Source organism: Monomorium pharaonis, chromosome 6 (assembly GCF_013373865.1).
Source record: "Monomorium pharaonis isolate MP-MQ-018 chromosome 6, ASM1337386v2, whole genome shotgun sequence".
Lineage (NCBI taxonomy): Eukaryota > Metazoa > Arthropoda > Insecta > Hymenoptera > Formicidae > Monomorium > Monomorium pharaonis.
In genome coordinates this window covers 3,787,021-3,807,503 of record NC_050472.1, presented here as the reverse complement: position 1 = coordinate 3,807,503, position 20,483 = coordinate 3,787,021, and the positions used below count along the sequence as shown (strand labels likewise).

Sequence of the window (20,483 nt, the reverse complement as noted above, 5' to 3'; positions counted from 1 at the left end):
AGACTCCGTCCTGCGATGATAGGTCTCCTGCTGCCTTTGCTGCTGTCTCTGACCGTGGTTCTCTGCGCTCTGTTGATTTCACACAGAAATGTAGACGCAGAAGAATAAAAAGGAGAAACGGGGCTTTTATATTTTAGAACCTGCGAGCCATTCGCTGCGGTTTCTTTATCGACCACGTTGATTAAACCTTCCACTTTTATTTACGGAAAGAACGGTTTTGCTGAAGTAGCTAAAAATTTGGCTGGCTACAGAGAAAATAATTTTGTTGAACGCTCAAACATGATGGGCTGCAAAAAATTTTGACAGTCTGGGAACTAACATCCTAATATAATTATTCTGATGGTCTAACAAAAATTATTTTCTGATCTAACTAAATTTTTACTTCAGCAAAATTTATCTTCCTCTGTGTACGGTGACTAATGCTCTACGATGTAAAAAGAAACAGAAGATAGGTCAGATTTAAAATTAGCCAATGACGAAATTGGCGAACCGTCTTTTTTTTTAAGTGAAAAGATAATGCACGTTTCATGACGCTCGTTGATTAGAAGACTAAAAATAGTGATTTCTAAAAGAAATCTATGCGAGCATTATTATCGATTAGAAAAGTTGTTTTCTATTAGCGTTATATTTATTTTTTTTAAATATAGGATATCTGTAGTAGAATTTTTCCTGTTAAAGTGTGCGTTTACACAAATTGAATAATTAATTATTCCTGACCGTAGTGGAAGACATATCTCTTGGAGGGGGGACTTCTTCCTTATTGCTTCGTTTAAGAAATGTGCGCGAAAATTAATTCGTTCATTCATTCTACCCGGTCCCTTTAAAGTCGCGCCTTTATACTCGCCACGCTGTGTCCCCTGTACTTTTGCCCCTTATCGTCAAACCAAATCGCAAACTTGATCGTTCCTCTCCATTGTGCCGAAACGGAGTCGCGCGGCGCGCGATCGATCACAGGCCTCGGAGAGGAAGGATTCATTTTTCACGCCTGCCGCCCATTAATGCCTGATATCCTGCGACAATAATGCATCCTCCCCCCCCTCTCTCTCTCTTTTCCTCTCGAGTTGCGCGAGTGAATCTTGAAAAAGAGATCGAAGTAGCATTTCCGGACTTTTTCATCTCGACGGCGCACGTGCTACGAGAGGAGAACGCGACAATGCGGCTGATAAATATTTCTTCCCCGCGACAAATGGCGTTACGTGCGCCGTAAAGGGAATGGGTCATCGCGCCGGAGATGCAGCCTCTCCAGGTAACCTCAGCATCCGCGAGATTCACCGAGAAAAGGATTCGCAAATCCTCCCTCTCCTCCCCCCCCCTCCGGCTCTCTTTCTCCCGCGTTTCTCCGGAATACACGCCGCGACGATAAACGCCACTTTTCCGGAATGTGTACTTCCCGTTTCACGGCGAAAAGGGCCGGGTGTCGTTGAACTCGCGGCCTCAAAGACCCCGCGGCGAACAAGCGCGCGCGCCCCCGCAAGACGTCGCGCTTTGGGGGATGTTTCAAACGAAACGACGGTAATCCCTCGCGCACAAGGCGGACTAGGAGCGCACATTTACTTTCGGCCTATAAACTATTTGAGACGAAGCTGAATGGAGCGCGACGCGCTTGACGGGAGAGCCGCGCGCCGCTCTCCTTTCTCTATGAATACATCATATCGAGGCATCTCGAAACTACGCTTCCCGAGTTTCTCATGCGAGATCTGAATTGGAATTTTTTTTTTTTGGAGAACTTTCACGCGGCTGCGAAAAACAATCGTTCTCGATTTTTAACGATTCTGTGAATCTCGCTCGAAATTATATTATTCAAAAAATTAAGAAGAGCTTTATAATTTTTGCATATTATTATTATTTCTTGTACTGTAGCATAGTTAAAAATGGAGCTCTTAATCGTAATTAAATATTTTAACGTTCAGCAATAGTTACCAAATATACTTTCTCTTCTTTCAGTATAAGAGAAAATACTTTTGACGATTTTTGGACGTAAAGTGTCGGCACGTGCCTGAGTTTCCGGAGCACTCACCTTCTGCGGCGTGCTCGTTCGTACTTCCGGCTGACCGTTGTCTCTGGTCATGTTCGTCGTGCTCGCGGACGATGACTGACCCCTGTCCTCGACTCTTCCATTTCCTGGCGGGACACTACCGGCCGGTGGCAGGTTTCCCGCGTTACCCTGCGGCCTCTTCGCCCTGGTCTTATTGTTGTTGTTGTTGTTATTGTTATTATTGTTCGCGGTGGCGGCACCGCTGCCGCCGGTGCTCTGAAAATAGTGGGTGCCGGTCCTGATGTTGATGTAATACTCGGGCGGGAAGCTGGTGCCGGGCGAGGTGCCGTCGGTCGAGTAGCCGGTCGAGTACGCGCTCTCCGGCGAGGAGAGGCTCACACTTCCGCCGGTGCCGCCGGAAGTGCCGGACGAAGTGGTCACTGTCGCACCGTAGCTACCCCCGTGCAACCGGATACCGTCCACGTTCTTCGTCGGCGAATCCAACGGATGTACCTGCGGGAGAGAAGGTCGAGAGTTCCTCTGAATCCTACTCGCAATTCGTATATTTTGAATATCTTTTATAAATATCTCTTTAATTAATATCTCCAATTTGATCTGTTCTCCTCTCGCTAAGAGAGAAACAAGGTGAAAGATATTTTAACTCGATATACGTTAATAATAATGTTTATTTGAAATTATCTTCATGTTTTGCAGAGCTTTCAATTGACAATATTGATCACGTTTATTAAATCAGTAAATAAAACGACAAAAATACAAATAATGTGATAATAAATATTCAAATTAAAAATAATCGTTTTAAAAGTCTCAAAAATAAATTCAAACAGAAATTCATGAATTATAATAATCCCGCAAGTTACACGGTAGCGCACAGTAAAAAAAAATAATACAATGCGAAAAACAAATCATAAATATTCAGTACTATTTCTCTGTATATTAATATACGATTCCGACAAGGCAGTCGTCCGATGGCTGCACAAAACCCACTGGATACTGGCGGCAATCTGCAATGAATGGCGCGCGAGAACGCGGGGCAAGTCGCCTGCCGGGGTGTACCGGGAAAAGAATACTGAACCCTTTTTCTACCGGCCTTAACGATAAGCGTCGACGTGCCCTGGCAGCTCCTTCCACGGAAAACGCCGACCTAAGGGTTTGTTAGCGCGGAGAAACGGACGGGCGTAACGAGCAAACCCTGGCAGGAGCAGTAGGAAAATAGGGGAAGCACTTCGCAAACTAGTTTGCCGATAATGACGATGAATCCGACAAGCGTGCGCGCCTTTCGAAATACTTCAGTGCCGAGTGCTCGGCGCTGAGCGATCGCGAGTGAAAGCAATTAAAGTTAGACCCGTGTAAAATCTCTCGCAACGTGTACATATAGTAATAACGGCCGTCGAAGCGATAAAAAAAATTATTTCGAACTTCCGGATAATGGAAAGTTAATTTTATTTATTTGCACCGAGTATTACGTAAATTGTCGAGTTTTTCCACCCGGGGGGAAAGTAGAGAATGCAATTTAATTCGAATGTGGTATTTAAATTAATTACATCATCTGTGATCACCTATTCTGATAGGAGGTGCGCGAGAATCACGAGGCTCTTGCAAAAAAGATTTATTCGGGATCGTTTGGCAAAGTGACTGGAGAAATCACGATGAGGTTTGCCTCACCTGGTGCAAAGCGGGCGATCTGCTGGCGCTGTGGCTCCTGGGGGAGTTGCAGCTCGAGTCGTATCCCTTGTCGCCCTTCTTCCGGTCCTTCTTCTTCTTCGATCGCACGATGTGTGCCTCCATCCACGTGCGCAATTTCGTCCCGAACATGTTGCACACGAGTGTCGGCTAACGGAGCGGCGCCTCGTCGAAAATGCCCAAGTGGATAGAGGACTCCTTCCCACGATTATCGTACACCGGAACCGGCTGCAATCGCGTTATTTGCGAGCACGTCCGCTGCCCGAGCGTTCCATTTCACAGCAAAACAGAACCTCTGCAACGAGAAGAGACTTGCTTGTTCAATCCCGCTAACTGAGAAGCGCGATGATCGCTGATAAAGAAGCGACACCGAGGCGCGCCAGGAGAAAGGGAAGATTGACACGAGCAAATGTAAAAATAAAAATATGTATTCTAGAATCGGCAATTTTATTAAATATAAAGAGCTTTAATAAGAAATGTTAGAAGGATTCAACGACTTAATTTATAAAATGCTCAGTAATATTCAGTAATATATCCTGTTACTGTAAGTGAATCTCACCCAAATGCTAATTAAAGTTTAATACAGCTTTCATTACTGAAAAACTTTAATAGTTAAAAAAATGTTTAATAATATTTCTTTTACATTAAATTGTGTTAGTTTTTCTAAATCCTTGCGATTTATAAAATAGAAAACAATTCCCTTAACTCTTGAAAGTACAAAAAAAAATTCTGAATTACGTGAGTGAAAGTTGTAACTAGCACTTAAGATTAATTGTGCATCACTTGGCTTAAAAACTAACGTTGCACTAAATCGGCGCGTAGTTCAGAAACATAAAGACAAAGAGTATAAAATTCACAAAAATTATTATCAGAGACACAGGATCCCGGCCTAATTCATTCTGTGTAATACACATATCGGTCGCTATTTACTTAAAGAGTTAACGACACGTATTATCGCAATCCAGATCCGCTCGAAGCGATCATACCTTTCGCGGAGCGTGATATAATTATGTTCATGTCGTAATTGAACGATCGAGTTAATCATTACGATGATCGCGATCGCCGGTGTCGGGTTCCTTCCGGTTCTCTCGGATTACCTCGTAGATCACTGCACGTCACTCGTCGCGGAACGATTATTACAGCCTCACGTTACACCGGCTATTTACACGCGCTCCTCGTTACTCGTTCCTCCGGATCGTCAATAGCAACGTCGCGTACGAAGGCTCGCATTAACATATTAAGTGACCCGTCGTCGCTTTTCACACCATTTTTTCCCGACCCTAAACGCGAACGAGCGACGGGTCGTCAACCCCCGGTCCTGCCGTTCTCCGATCTCGCGAGACAATAAATCTGTAACAGAAGACATATGCGCGCCCCCGGTGTAAACTCCCGCGTCGCGAAGCGTGGATTTATGCGATCGCCAGTGGGAAAAGAAAAAAAAAACCATCGCGATCGATCTCCTTTCAATGTCGACTTGTAAACCTATCTGTAAAAAATATACGAGATCGCTCCACGGTTCCACAACAAATTCAGCTGGGGTGGAAAAGTAATATGTTACGAATAACGCATATTTTATTTTTTAATAATAATAATAATTTGGAAGCGTCTAAAATAATTATTCTAACTTTACCATTGTTGTTATAGAAAATTCTAACATCGTCACCAGGTCGTTATTATACAAAAGCAACGGTAACGTTATTGTAACGCGAATTGTTACTATCTGGGATTCAGAATAAACTTCTATTTAAAAACTGGTTGAAATATAAAACGTCGAATTCAATTTTTAATTCTTTTAATCTCAGAGATATCGGTGAGCTAAATATCTTTGGCGTTCGTTGATTTTCGAATCCAAATGAGATACCTGATTCTTCGGCCGTTCTCATTACGGCCAAGGGTGGCCGTAATCAGCGGGCTAAACTTAATTAGGAACCGACCATCGGGGGTTCGAGTAATTTAACGGACCGGATAATTAATGCGCCACGTGTTAGGAGGATGCTGCACTGATTTAAACCGTTTTCCGAGGTCGCATGAAAAATAAATGTTACGGAATTTATTTTACATTTCTAAGCGTCGGGAAAGGGCGGAGCGATGCAGCCTGAAAATTTCAATTAAAGTTTTGTCCTGTTTTATGGTATTTAAGTTTTAGAGAGGCGAGATTAAATCTTGTCGCCTACACAGGAGCCTGCAGGAACGAGGCGTTACTTGTACGTTTCTATACTTTTGAGAGACGCAGCCTCTCCTCTCTCAGCCCTCTACATTTATAATATTCAATTACGGCGAACAAGTCGCCGTGCCTGCTTGCCGTCAGCTTACGTCTCCGACAAGGCGAAACAAATTTGCATAAACGCGATCGAAGGTCGTGCAGCAGTTTCGGGCGCGATTTCGGAAACTCCGCGGTAAAGTGATCTTTTTATGGAAATAAGCGGATAGGCGCTGTCGCGCCAACTTTTAAGAGGCCCCGAAAAGGTATTAGTTCGACGGAATCGATCGAGTTTTAATCACGGCTTTCCGTTTTCTGGTTCCAAGACTTCTCGGGAGGGGGATGAAAACGCGATTGTCGGGCGCACTTTTTAACCGCAAGCATGGAATCGCCACGCACGTCGGATGAGTCTCCCTGTATAATAACAACGTTATTAGATACAGAATTAGCAGCGTTAATTAAGCTCCGTGCGGTCGACGGATTTTGCGAGGCATTAAATGCGCGCTGGCGGAGCGTATAGCGCAAAATCTCTGCTTTTGCCCTTCCGGCTTAAAAGGGCTTACAATAATTCATAAGTTCCCCCTTCGCTTATATTTTTGTGCCTTTTGTACCGTCTCACTCGCTTAAATATTGTTAAAATTTTAGTACCGTTTTCGCGCCGCCGACCAGTCGCTCTTGCCCCTACCCTTCTTTCTCGTTCGTTTACTCCCCGGCTCTGATCAGATCCACTATTCAATTTTCACGTCCCGCTGTAAAATTTACATAAAGCCTCTTCTTGCCTTTATCGTACCTTATTTGTTCCTATCACCTATGGGAGAAACGTGATACGAGGGAATTCTCTCTTCTTTCCCTATATATATATATACTGTATCGTTATCAGTTCTCCTGTTTCTGTAAGAATTGCCGCGTCTTCCGTTTCCTCCAACATCCAAAAACCGTCTTCGTTATTCCTCGCGCATTTTTTATTCATCCCCCATCATCCGCGGGACAGATATGATTTCTCCCTCGGCGGGGAAGCATCTCACGTATGCCTCTATCGTATATACCGCGCGCTATGTGCGAGCTGTAGAGACGGATGTATGTAAGCCTCGTCCCAACGCATATTTACTCGAGAAGCCGGGCCTCCTCGATCCCCGCCGTGGCGCTTATCAATCTTCCAACCAGAAAGAGCTTTTCGCGAAATAAATATTTCGTCGGCCGCGCCCGCGTCACCGTCGTCGTCTACGCGATTGAATCGCGCCCTTCGCTTCTTCTTTTCTCCTGTCCCTGACTCGGCGGTTCCGTCCTACGTGAGTGGAAACCGGAAGACGTCGGCGACGACGATGACGGCGGTGGCGTCCTCGAATCGAACGCGACGAATTTCGTCTCGCCCGGGGAGACGAGACGTCGTGACTGGAGAACGGATGAATCGAGGAAGAATCGAGCCCCGTTCGCCGGGAAATCAGAGAATTAAAAGCCGGTGGGCACGAGAATCCGGCTGAAAGGACAGATATCCTATAAGACGAAGGCTTCTCCGAGAGAGATTCCGAAAAAGATCTACGTGCCTCTTGCTTGGCAGGATGGCCCAAAGAAGAAAGTCAATTCTTATTTTTAGAAAATGTTGAGCATCTTCAGCAAGAAAAATCTAGCGATTGTCTCACTAAAACGAGTCTCACTAAAACGCTTTGAACGGATTTTATAATTTATTAAATTATAATCGTTATTAAACATATAACGATTATAATTTAACATTCAGAACGAAGTGTCGATTGAGTCACGAAGACGATGATACACTGAAAAAAATATCTGGTGAGATTAACCAGAAATCTGATCACACGATTATTCATCAGAATTCTGGTTAATTTCACTAGATACCTTTTTCAGTGTATAATATCAAATTTTTTGATTTACCAGAGAGATTTTTCCTCGTTTAAGGGGTGTTTCTTGATTAAAAGCGACTTTCCAGGAGCGACGAGGGACGTCTTACGCTTCCCACCCCATTTGCCGCGAATCACCGCGAGCGAGTGCTCGTTTCGGATCTCTTAATCGCATCTGGCATCGCGATGCTCGTTAAGACGTCGCTCGCCCGCCGGTCGCGATGATCCGATTGCGTATGCTAACGCGCAAGTTATAACGCAGTTAAATTCGCCATCTTCGTTCCGCCGCCCTCCTACTCCGTCTTCACCTTCGCCGCCGTCATAGTCCCGGGATTTCATTTCCATAATGTTTCGGCGGAATTTAAGGACCTCCAGAAGGACAACCAAGCGAGCCCCGGAACCAACCTCGGGGAGGAATCCTCGTTAGTCTGGGACGACCCCATGCCTCACATCCCTCTTCTTCCCTGCGCCGTCATATCGACTTTGCGCGAACAAAGCGGTCCGCTTTCGACCACTTGCATGTATTCATGAAGTTTGCACAGCTCGATAATTACTGAGTGGATTGAACCCTCTCCCCCTTTATCGGTCTTTCTCTCTCTCTCTATCTTTCTTCCTCTAAATTTTTGCTCCACTGAAGATTCTATAATATTCATAAGCGCGATCATTGAATGCATACATAAAGGCTAGAATGAAATATTTAAGAGATTAATTTTAGAAAGTAATGCAATTAACTTTACATTGTTATTTTCCCGTATTATTTTATGCTAATATAATATTTAATGTAACAAACATTCTCTTCCATTATATGTCTATTATGTGTCTCGTTATCCTATTCCTCTTCGTTTCCCTTCATTTTACCATAAACAGCCGTAATTTCTTTTTCTCTACGGCAAAACAGCGGCTAAACATTTACTTTATTTTCGCAGTTGAAACAAATTAAAACAATTAATGCAAATTAATTAGTTTAATATATTGGTAATTTAATTGGTAGTTTAATATATTGGTAAGTATTTTGAGCTTCGTGCGTTATTGATATCCAGTTAATCGTCGAGATGGCTAAAACTAATTGGATTATTCGATTATTATATTTAATTACTCTGTTTCGAAAGAGAAAGTGGCCTCCGATGGCTGAAAGGGTTAAACTAATATACGACACGTCGCCACACTCCAACGGAAAGGTCGAGACGGAGCTGAAGGAGACCAGAGGACGAGAGAGGAGTTTTCAGGGTTAACGAGGGCTCCTTTGGCTCCAGGATGTATGGCAGTATCGCCGTATCGATGAATGGTCAGAGACAAGAGCTCGTTAGTCTCGTTAGAGTTCCGGTGGTCGCAAACGGGCGCGTCCCGCGACGGGGGAGGAGGACGGATAGAGAGAGAGAGAGGGGGGGGGTTTCGAGTGAGCGCACCCCCTGTGTACCCTGTGTAATGCCAGCCCCTATAATTTATCGTGGCCGAGCCGGCGTGTAATAACGATGATATCGGGGTAACTTCTGGCTTGATTAAAGCGAGGCTTATCGCCCGACCCGGGGAGACACGCTTGCTCCTTCCACCGTTAGGAATTTTGCTTCTTTCGCGAAGTCGAAGTCTTTCGCCGAATCGGCGCAAAATTCAGCGCATGAGATTGTCGTACAAGTGCGGGTCACCGTACAAGTGTAATCCGCTTATCCGAATCGCCGGCGTGGCATACCGAAACATACCGTATCTCGATCCGAAACACTTAACCCACCTTGATGACCTTCGTACACGTTCGCAGCTGTTACTTAAGGTGTAATCTGCCTTAAGAGGCATTAAGGGAGGAGTTTATTGGACGTACACGTAGGCGAATATGTATCTAGATATCGCGAAGTAACTACTTCCCTTAGCACGGAGAAATATTGTAATTTACAAGCGACTGAGGGCGTCGAAATGAACGCGGAACGTTACTAACGCTGCCGTTTCCCGATGCGTAAATCGAAACGCTGCGGGAATGTACGGAATATTAAGGAAACTTTCGCCGTAACATATCGGCCATTAATCATCGTTGCCCCGTAGTCGCGGGGAGGTAGTCGACTAGCATTTCCCCTCGATGAAATGGAAATTGCCCTAATGCGTGTACGGACGGTATTCCCCGGTATACACGGGCGGAATTTCAGAGCACTTGTACGGAACATAGTGATTTTCCGTACCACGAAATGTAGCTGCATTCGAAATGAGGAGGGATATGTATCTTCGTGTACGGGGAGGGTTCGAAAGAAAAACACGAGAGTATCCCCTCTGTACGGTAGCGTCGAAAATATATCTAAGCCGAACGCGCCTTAAAACCTTTTGCGAGTTGAATCTAAAAAAATGATTTATATATGGGAGCTCTGTAATTTTTAAAATAGCGTCATAAAATCGCCAACGGATTCTTAATCACGCAGCTTCACAGAACCGAGCGTCAATTGATTACATTATAACCGCGTCTGCTTCTTTTATGGAACACATGGTGGGCACTTATGTAATTTAATTTTTTATCTTCGCAGTTGGTCCCACCTGCAGATCTCTTTCTTTCTTTTTCTTCTCCTGTACCTTTTTTAATCTAACAAGCGTCTAAGAGTATTTGAAAAGTATGGGTCTCTCGGTTAATTCAACATATGTGTGTAATAACTAGTTACCTTCCCTAAGAAACTAATAACATGTTTAAAAAAAAAAAAAGTAATATAAAAATAAATTTTTGTAATTTTTTTGTGTAAAAAATAAATAAATATCTAAAACAATAAGTTTCTAAACAATCTTTTGTGATTCTCTGAATATACTTAAGCAATTTCTTATATAATTAACATTAATATTAAGAATCTTACGTGTATTTTTAATTAAATCTTCTGATTAAAAAAAGGCTACGTATGTATAAGAACAATATATCAAAGTTCTGCCGTCAAACACCCTATCTTTCAAACTTACAGCATTTACTTACGCAACGTAATAATCTTTCTCTTCTCGGCTATTGCCTGCGGAAGAGATTTTCCCTTCTCTCTTTCCGCCTTCTTTTTTAATCTAACAGTCGCATGGGGAGTTTCGACGCTGGGCGTCGTAACGGACGGTATATACAATGTTGCGTTAATTAAACCACAGCGCGGCGGTCCGGCGGACGCGATTCGCGCTTCGACGAAAATTCGCAGCCCTCAACTTAACTGGCTCTTAGAAGCGTGTAAACGACAGTAACATCGCGTGCACGCTGAACGGGATTAATTCGCGGCACGTGACGTCGGTCATGCGCGTATAATTAGCAGTGCCCACGATTTCACGGCTGCAATAACCAATAATAAACGCTCGCGTGCGGAGACGCGCGTCGGCGTAAAAAATTTGTACCGACTGTTTTGTAACTTTCGACGGACCCGAAGGCTCGCCTGTGTTGAGGCGGATCAACATCTCGTCGATTAATATGCATGAGACACGTACAGGGTGTCTCGGCGTTCCCCCCACCTTGACTTTAACGACGGATTCTTAAGCCCCAATCTTTTTCTTTGATTAAATTCGAAAAAAATCGAAGCATCGAGAACTTCTTGTTAACAAATTTAAAAAAAAGATGGAAACGTAAAAGTCGAAAAAAAAATTACAAAAGTAAAACATTAATATTCTTATCGTCTTCAGTACTCAAATTAATAATAAGTCACAATGTAATTTGTTTTTTATTTAATAAATATATTTGCCAGATATTTCCGTCGACAGAAAGACGTAGTTCATTATAAAAGTAAATTTAGAAGAACGAAGTTACGATATAATTAAACGATAAACGATGAAAAGGCTCTGAAAACACATGAGAATTATCTAGAAACTCTTATCTGAATAACTCGTTGGCCGTATGGAAAAGATTTTAGCAATCTTTCAATTTCGTCTGAATTTTTATCGCTGAAAGTCTCGTTGTAACATAAATCCCGTGCAAACATAGTTCTGCACTCGTTTCTGCGTGTGCCGAGCGCGAGATGATGTTTCATCAGGATTACTTCCGTAATTAAGAGGAAATAACTTAAGCGCGGTATGATCTACGAGTAGCCCGCTAATCGTATATGCAAATGTCGCCCTTATCTGGGATGCGCGTATACGCCCGGTACACGTGTACGGCTCGATGTACATCGTTGCGGTGGGTGTTACACGCGACGTAACTCGAGATTTCTCGTCGTATCTTGATCAACAATTTCGCGCGTATTACATAGCCGCGCGCGCACGCGATCGTAACGAGCCCGCATAGGCGGACATGAAAAATTTCACTTTTCCAGCGGCGACGCGAATCAATACCTCACCATGGCAGCGCTCGCTTGTTACCTCTCACAATTGAATCCCGCAAATACGACAGAGCAAATCGGACTTGAAAATATTACCTCGCCGAGAAGCTTGGACTCTTGGATCATGGATACTTAAAATTTTTCCTCGAAGAGATCACCTGGAAATCTCGGGTGATTTGTGGGATTGAGAAATGTTGGATATTGGCGCCTCCTTCCCGTATAAGTTTGTGTAATTTTTAAGTAAGTTTACGACTTTGAAACTGTTGGGAAACTTGGGAATTTTGAAACTTTCGAGTCTTGAAACTACTATGGAACTACAATTTTAAAAACCAGCTTCAAAACCCCGCGTACCGAAAATGTTGTACTAAGTAACCGTAATGCTAGAGAGATACTTGGAACTTTAAAATTCAGGTCCAAGTGGAGAGAAACCTTGAAAAGATTAACGCCGTGGGAGCAAGATAAAATTGTAGCAGGCCGTCTATCGCCGTCAACGATCGAGTCCGCGGTCCCCGGGGAGAGGTATCATCGGAAAAAAATAGCGGCTCTGATTCGACGGACGTCTCTCGCACTTCCGTTTCTTCCTCCTGCGAGACCTTCTTTCTCGGCGGCGAGAAGTCAGCCGACTCTTCCTGCGGGACGCACGTGCGACGGATTAAAAGCAGACGGAAATTATGGCGGTGGCAGCGCCGCCGGGAATCCCTCCCCGGACATCCCACGGGACCCCACGTCGCCGGAAATAAAGGTGCCAAGCTACTGGCTGAAGGGAGTGGTTAAATTCACTGACACTGCAGTGCGACACAGAGCCGCGACCCCTCGATGTTGCGCGAGTTCCGCATGGACCGACAACCACCCTTCTTTCGAGTGCGAAAGGGAAAACGGAGCGGTGATAACGTTTGCCCGCTGCGTAAGTGTTTTGCCATCGGAAGAGGTGCAAACCGAACACGTATATGAACGGATGATCGAAGATACGAGTTCGAAAGATCAAATCCAAAGATATCTACGATTTTACAAATTAAAAACGTAAAGTATTTATACAAAAAAAAAATATGCTGAAACATCTAAAAGTTTAGTCATATAGATTTACAAATAATTTTATTGAACTATATCAAAGTAATTGTAAAGGAGCAATACAAAAATTTTTGACAATCTGGCAACCCGTTTGAATGTTCTATGTAATTACATATTTTAAAGAGCCAAATTTTATCTAACATATATGTAAACGATCGAAATTAATATGAGGATTACAACGTCTAAAAATATGTAATTTAATTTCACTTTGAAAATTTCAGACACCCGGAATTCATCGGAATTTCGCAAATCTGGAGTTTGCAAATTCGAGATTGCGAAAATGTATAATTTAATGGTGAAACAGCAAAGCTACGCAAACGCGCGGAATATTCATGTCGATTCAGAATCTGTCTTTGCGTATCCCGGACTTTGCATCTCGCACGCGAGCAAAGACCACTTGTATAAACTCATCGTGAAGTGTATGCATGCATAATGATCAAATAACTTTTTTTCTTTATTACGAATCGCTCTCGCAACGAGCAACAGCGGAGCGCGTTGTACTCGAGGCACGCGTACGTAATTACTTAATTAAGTGAGGAGAGAAAATTTGCCTGTGCATCAGCTTGCAAATAGTGCAACACTATTAATCGCTATTTCTAAAATAAATAAACCGTTTAAGTAGAAAAATATCAGTGCTAAGATAAACGCTTATTCAACTTTTAATTCTCTTTTTTTAAGTAACCGTTATTTTTGCAAAGAATATTTTCTTGATAATAGCTTTAAAATGTACTCATTATCTACTTGAAACAAGTAATATTTACTTACAATAAACCTTGTATACATACAAGAAAATGTATACTTAAATTTTTTAACTAAACATTACTTCTTTATAGTATTTCATAAATTCATATATTTGTAAACTGTCATAAGTTTATAAAAACATCAAACTTATTAGAAATGTACTCTAAATTCTAGTAATTCAATACTTCAATGAAGAATAATAAGTTGAAATAATTTGATTTGTTTATTATTCCGCCTTTTCTTCTTCTAAAATTTGTAATAAATATATTTTAAGATTATCAGGAAATATTCTTTGTTAAAGAGGATCGTTACTCACTGGAAGAAAAAAAGTAAGTTGAGTAATCGCTTTTCTTAGCGGCAGAATTGATATTTTTCTGGGTAAAAGAAAATTTACGTAATGATAAAGGGATAATTCATATCTTTTCTTTAAGTTAGGGATTCTTAAAGCTGGCTTTTGTCAGCGGGAGCTCGCCAAACTTCGAAAGAGTTGACGGGAGTTGGAAATAATGGTGCTGACTATACGTTTGCGATGTGATTTAAAGTTCCTCTCGGCCGAAACACATTCTTCCGTTCTGGTTATATGCGTTTACGAGGAAACCAACCCTCAGCCCAAGGGAGCTATGCCGCCGATTCAACAGACATTCCTTATAAGGGGAGGGGCCATTTGGGAAGGGCGGATTGCCCCCCGGATGGTATTTTATGATGTAACGACGATTGTGGGCGCCAACTGATCCTTGCTCTCGATTAAAGTCAAGCAGGGACAAATATACAAAATTATTACTTAAAAAATAAAACTTGCGTTTGCGTGTATATTCAATATCGCTTATTTAATTAATAATTTTAGCATCTTTATTCAGCTAAGATATAGCTGTTAAATATTACTTGTAATTTACTAGTCTTGAGACTTTCAGTTATGGATTCTATCAATAGAAAGCCTTTCATATATTATGTTATTAATTTACATATATTAATTAATGTGTTTTAATTACAAATAAAATCATATCTACGATAAAAATGTAATTTCTTTTCTCCCTTCTAAACACATTTCACTTTCAGATTAATTTATTTAAAAAGTTTGAAAGAGGAAATGTTATAGAGTGACCGTCACGACGAATTGCGGGATCTAGAAATGAATCGTTGGAAATAGATCGGCAATTTTCAAGGCACACGCTCGGGAGCGCCCTCAATTTTGACACTTCATCGCGAGAACGAGAAGATCCCCTCGTTCCCGAGGGATGATTCTCCGACGATGATGACACGTCAGGCTAACGGGTGCGGCATTGCGAAAAATTCGCTCCGCGGATGGCACGGGCGTGACTCACGCGCGACGACGAATATGCTTTAATTAGAAACCCCGTTTAATTTTTGTCAGCTCGAGCGACGAGGAGCGAAGTGGCCTTAATTTAGAATCCACGTCGCTCCGTCATAAAAGTCCGCGATTAAACGCGCGAGGACCGGCACTTCCCTTCCCCTCTCCCCACCCCTGATGACGATAGGCCCGGGAGAAAAAAAACGCGATAGATTGGGAACAAATGGCCGGCGATAATTGGCAAAATTAACCCTTTGCGTATTTGTTTGTTTTCTTCCAACGACACGCGCGGCGTGTCTATTAACTTCTCCATCACGTTTAAACGCGATCGAGTGACGCATATGTTTATCTTAGGGAGGCGACATTTCGCCGGAAAGTCGTTTAAAAATACGCGAATGGGGATTACCGTCCGCACATGTGCGGATCCGGCACGTCGGACGTGTGTTCCTTTCATTTCCGAGGAATAATCGAAAATACACCGACCGCGTGTTGTAAAACCGGAATGGGGTGGGGGGGGGATTCTGCGAAATGCGAATGAATCGAGGGAAGCTCGCAATATTAGATATAACTTTTTAACGACGCGGACATTCATCTCAAAATCGCTGCCGACGCGCGAGCATTCCGAGCGAGCGTAGGCTTCGCGTTCACGCTGGCACACGTTCGTCGCGCCGCTGATTGCAGCGGAACAAACTTGTTAATTAAAAGCAATATTATCCAGAGAGTACGTTAATAAAGCGCGCCACACTTATCGGGAGGCTCCCGCGAGTTTCCTTTGTCGGAGCGGAGATTTCCTGAAGAACGCCGTAGGAGACGGCCGCGTCGTGTACGCCTCTCGGATTAATTGCGACTCCTACGGTCGCGAAGTTACTAATGATGCTCGTTAAAAAGCATTCAAGTCCGCAGCGAGTTCGGCACTTCGACGACAACGTCGACGAGCCCGAAAACTTCGGCCGAAGTTTCGGTCGGGGAAAGAGGCTCGTGAGGAGTTTCGCTCGGGGAGAAACTGAGTTAGCTCTCGTTCTCCCTCCCTCCCTCCGTCGCGGGCCGAAGGAGTTAACGGCAACGGCAACGAGAAGGGAGTCGCGTAACTGTGTTGCCGCAAGGAGCGGACGAGGAGAACGTGGCGTGTATCTTTTTCAGCGAGCATTTACAGCGATTGTTCGTCCGCCGTGTCGAGCGGGAAATGGAAGATTCCCTCTTGTCATCGTGGACTCGACGACGACGACGACGACGACGACGGTCCTTGTTTTCACGCGAACTTTCCTCCAACGCGACGACACGTCGCTCTCTCTCTTTCTCCCAACGTGAGACTGCAACTCGGTCCCGCTCGACATTTCCTCGTCGACGCAGGGAAAATGTTCTTACACAATTTCGTTCCCCTCTGTCATAATCGCTTTAGCCTTTTAAAGTGATTTTCAATCAATATTCGTTATTACATCTTCATTTCTGCAGGGAGAATGCTCTTATAATTTCGTCCCCTCCTTCACGATCGCTTTAACCTTTTAAAGTAATTTTCGCTCGATATTCGAGACGATTTTCATTCGGCGTTACATCTTCATTTTAAGGCGACCTCGCCCAGCAGAGTATCGATCAATCTGTAGAATCACCCGCGAATCCAAAGCTCTCGCTGTCGTGAAGAAATTTTTATTACGATAAGAGCGTCGGAAGGATACAATTATGGGGTGAACGTTGTGGTCGACGGGGGATCGACCTAGATCCCGAATTCGTCCGATAGTTCTCCGGTTGGGAGCGATGAAAAACGGCGGGGTAGAAAATGTGCGTGCGTGCACCGGGGGAGGGTGCGGCTTTTGTAATATACCGAGACAACCTAAATCCTGCTGAATCTATAGTCACGGATTACACTACGGGAGAAAGAGGGAGATAGAGATTTTTTGATTGAAGTTTATTTAGCTTTCTCAACTATTATGCTTTACATAATAGGTTTACATACATGCTTCGTTAACATCCGTTTAAATACATCAATTCTTTCACAACTTTTAATTTCTGCTGGCAAGGTATTGTATAATTTTACGCCCTCGTAATACACGCTTTTTTGCGCACTTTTAGTTCTAACGAATTTTATTGCGATAGTCCCTTCCTGTCTTGTTTTTCTTCCATTTTCATTACTAATTACTTCTAGTCTATCCCTTAAGTAATTTGGCGCCAAGTTGTGTAAAATCTTAAATATAAATATACATACATTATAGTGTAGTCTCTGTTTTATAGACATAAATTGCAACGCTTGTAACATATGTTCTTTTTTGGTGTATCTATTACATTGTAATATTACTCGCATAACCCGATTCTGTGCTACTTGCAATTTATTTAATTGCGTTTCTTCCATATCTACCAGTAGAGACCGGGAGAGACCGGGAGAGACCGGGAGAGACGGGTAGAGACCGGGAGAGACCGGGAGAGACGGGTAGAAACCGGGAGAGACGGGGAGAGACCGGGAGAGACGGGGAGAGACCGGGAGAGACGGGGAGAGACGGGGAGAGACCGGGAGAGACCGGGAGAGACCGGAGAGACAGGGAGAGACGGGGAGAGACGGGGAGAGACCGGGAGAGACGGGGAGTGACGGGGAGAGACAGGGAGAGACCGGGAGAGACGGGTAGAGACCGGGAGAGACGGGGAGAGACCGGGAGAGACGGGGAGAGACCGGGAGAGACCGGGAGAGACCGGAGAGACAGGGAGAGACGGGGAGAGACGGGGAGAGACCGGGAGAGACCGGGAGAGACCGGAGAGATAGGGAGAGACGGGGAGAGACGGGGAGTGACGGGGAGAGACCGGTAGAGACCGGCAGAGACGGGGAGAGACAGGGAGAGACGGGGAGAAATCGGGAGATAGAGAGAGATGGAGAGAGAGAAAGATATGCGGGATACGCGTGAGCCCCAAAATGTGTGGGCGATGAAATAATTATCTATCAGTTGCGCGACCAATAGTACACACAGTAGTTCAATAGCGCCTGTCGCAACGGCCGAGCAAATAACGCTCGTATAGAGCGAATGAGTAGCAAAGAGCTTCTGTATTACTGCGTGGAACCTGTCAAAGCGATACTCTCCCGATTTTGATTGTAAATTCGACGAATGTATCGATTACGTTCGAACGTTTGATGATAACACGGATCACAGGGCTCACAAATAACTTTACTTGTAATTTTAAAGGAAAATCATATTTGATAATAAGCCGAATTGTAAATTAGCGTAATTAAATGCATAATATATATTTAATATTCAAATTAAATACAATCTACCGAAAGTATCGTAATTTTAAAAAATTGTTAAAAAAGTATTTACAGTTATAGAGAAGTTATTAATGGTTAACTGTTCCGCATTTTTTCCTATAAATATCGACCATTTTTTTCCTATAAAATAACTTTGAGAAAGTAATTTTATATTACAAAAACTTTTCTACAATTTTAATATACCTATGTTTAATTTTGCAAATGATCCGTAATTAGGACTCGACCCATAGCTGGAACCGTTACTTTACATATTACATTTGCGATTTAATTCGTTAAAAGCAACACTTTTCGAACTATAATTCAATCTCATCCGTTGTTACTCTCGTATTAAACCGCACTTATTCGCCGAAGAGTATTACTCTAATATGCAAGAGCCGTAAATTTTAATTTAAACGGCATCGATCTCCGTAGTAATTCTGAAATTAGCTGCGGGGTCCTCGCTCTATCCGCGCCCCCGGTCGCGCGGTCTCCTCGTCCATTTTTTACTGCTCAATTTATCGCGAACGGACGACACGGTGGAATGTAAAACTGCGCTCTCGATCGGAAGCGAATCCCAGACCCGGGACGAGTCGTCCCGGAGGACCTCGGTATGGCACGAAATTTACATTTTCATCATCTCAGGGATTCCGCGCCTTTTATTATTCCATCGTCGCGATATGTCCTTCCCGCGATATCCGTCAGCGGAATCCGCGTCGTACGCGCCTCGCGGCGTAATTCAAAAACAAAGACCGCCACGATCAGCGTACATATCGCGGAATAATATTTACGCTTCCTTCGCCAGAATGCGACATTTTTCTCTGTAAAACGCGGAATTTGCTTCGCGCAAAAATTGCTTTCCAAATGCGTCGCGGAATTTCCCGGCAATATCGTCCCTCTTGCTGGATACGTAAGCTGCGAATACTTTTGCGGTTTACGTAACGTACTTTTTTAATGTATATTTCCGTGTATTTAATTTTTGTCATATTCAGTAAATCCGTTGATTACGTGTGCATTGCTATATTAAATAACAAATATTATTTAATATTTTAGCCGCGGAATGCAACTGTGTATAAATTTTTCATCCAAATGCTAATTCCAGTTCAGTAATTCTAGTCTTTTGTTCCTTAAATTTTAATAGCTTGAAATAACATTTAATAATATTTTGTTTACGTTACACACAAAATAATATTATTCCAACTCTCTGCAAATCTGTAAAGTGATAAAAGGAATTTTTATAATTTTTAATTTTGTGAGCTTTTAATAGTATTAAAAATAAATGACAGGATGATTTTCATGTTTTTTTTAAGTAGCAACTTAAATTGTCCACGAAAAGGATATTATAATCTAAGAACTAAAATAAAACTAAAGTATAAGTCGAAGTAAAGTATATCACTGAAATGAAATGTATACACTGAGAAAAAAATGTTGTTAATTTAACTAAATTTCCCAACTAAATTAAATTTTCTCTATTCAAGTATTTATGTATTTCAATTATATTTCAATTAACTATATAAAGACTCGAATTAAAATTTGTGCATTTAAGTTAAATGCATGAATTTTTGAACTGACAAAATTTTAATTTATTTGGAAAATTTTGTCAAATCAACAATATTTTTTTCTCATGGTAATATGCTGTAACGAGATGGAAAACTCGAGGGAAGAAAGAACAATTCGGCGATACAGTATAACAGTGCTGTAAAGTTTCGCATACGAACGGAAAGAAGCGCGATTGCAAGTGGGAACTACGCAGGAATGCCTCCCTTTAAAGTGGCTATAAACGTTTCGCGGGGACATTTTCAAGTCGCGTCGGCTGCGGTTCGGAATGGCCTCGTGTAATTTCGTCCGCCAATTTCAACTTTCATCGTTTCCCGCAGTCGCTTATATTCCACGCTTTATGTCACCGTATCGCGTCGTGTCTGCCGCCTTCAGCGAACAACTTTTCCGCGCGCTCTCTCAAGCTCCACTCTCGGCTCGCTCGCGAGCCGCACGCTGAATTTCTCACGAGGCTCGAAGGTCGGGAAAATTCGGTCGAAGCCTCTCTCCCGGCAGACCTCTCACGAGATGCGTGGCTGAAAGCCAGTGCGGAACGATCTGCATAAGGGGTCGAAGAGGGAAAAGAGAAGGGAGGGAGAAGGACGGCCCCCGAGGGTATGCATTTTCCTTCATTTT

General features: G+C 43.1%; 1 protein-coding gene across 1 annotated transcript in view; it reads right to left on the bottom strand.

Moving 5' to 3' along the window:
• Positions 1 to 20,483, bottom strand: part of LOC114253729 (uncharacterized protein DDB_G0283357-like) — a 69,266-nt gene that overhangs the window by 18,958 nt on the left and 29,825 nt on the right. Inside the window, exons 3-5 of the mRNA XM_036288413.1 lie at positions 3,659 to 3,971; positions 2,018 to 2,488; positions 5 to 69 (exon numbers count right to left, since the gene is read on the bottom strand). Of these exons, the coding sequence (XP_036144306.1) occupies positions 5 to 69; positions 2,018 to 2,488; positions 3,659 to 3,808 (686 nt within the window). The 5' untranslated portion in view covers positions 3,809 to 3,971. The remainder of the gene's footprint in view (positions 1 to 4; positions 70 to 2,017; positions 2,489 to 3,658; positions 3,972 to 20,483) is intronic.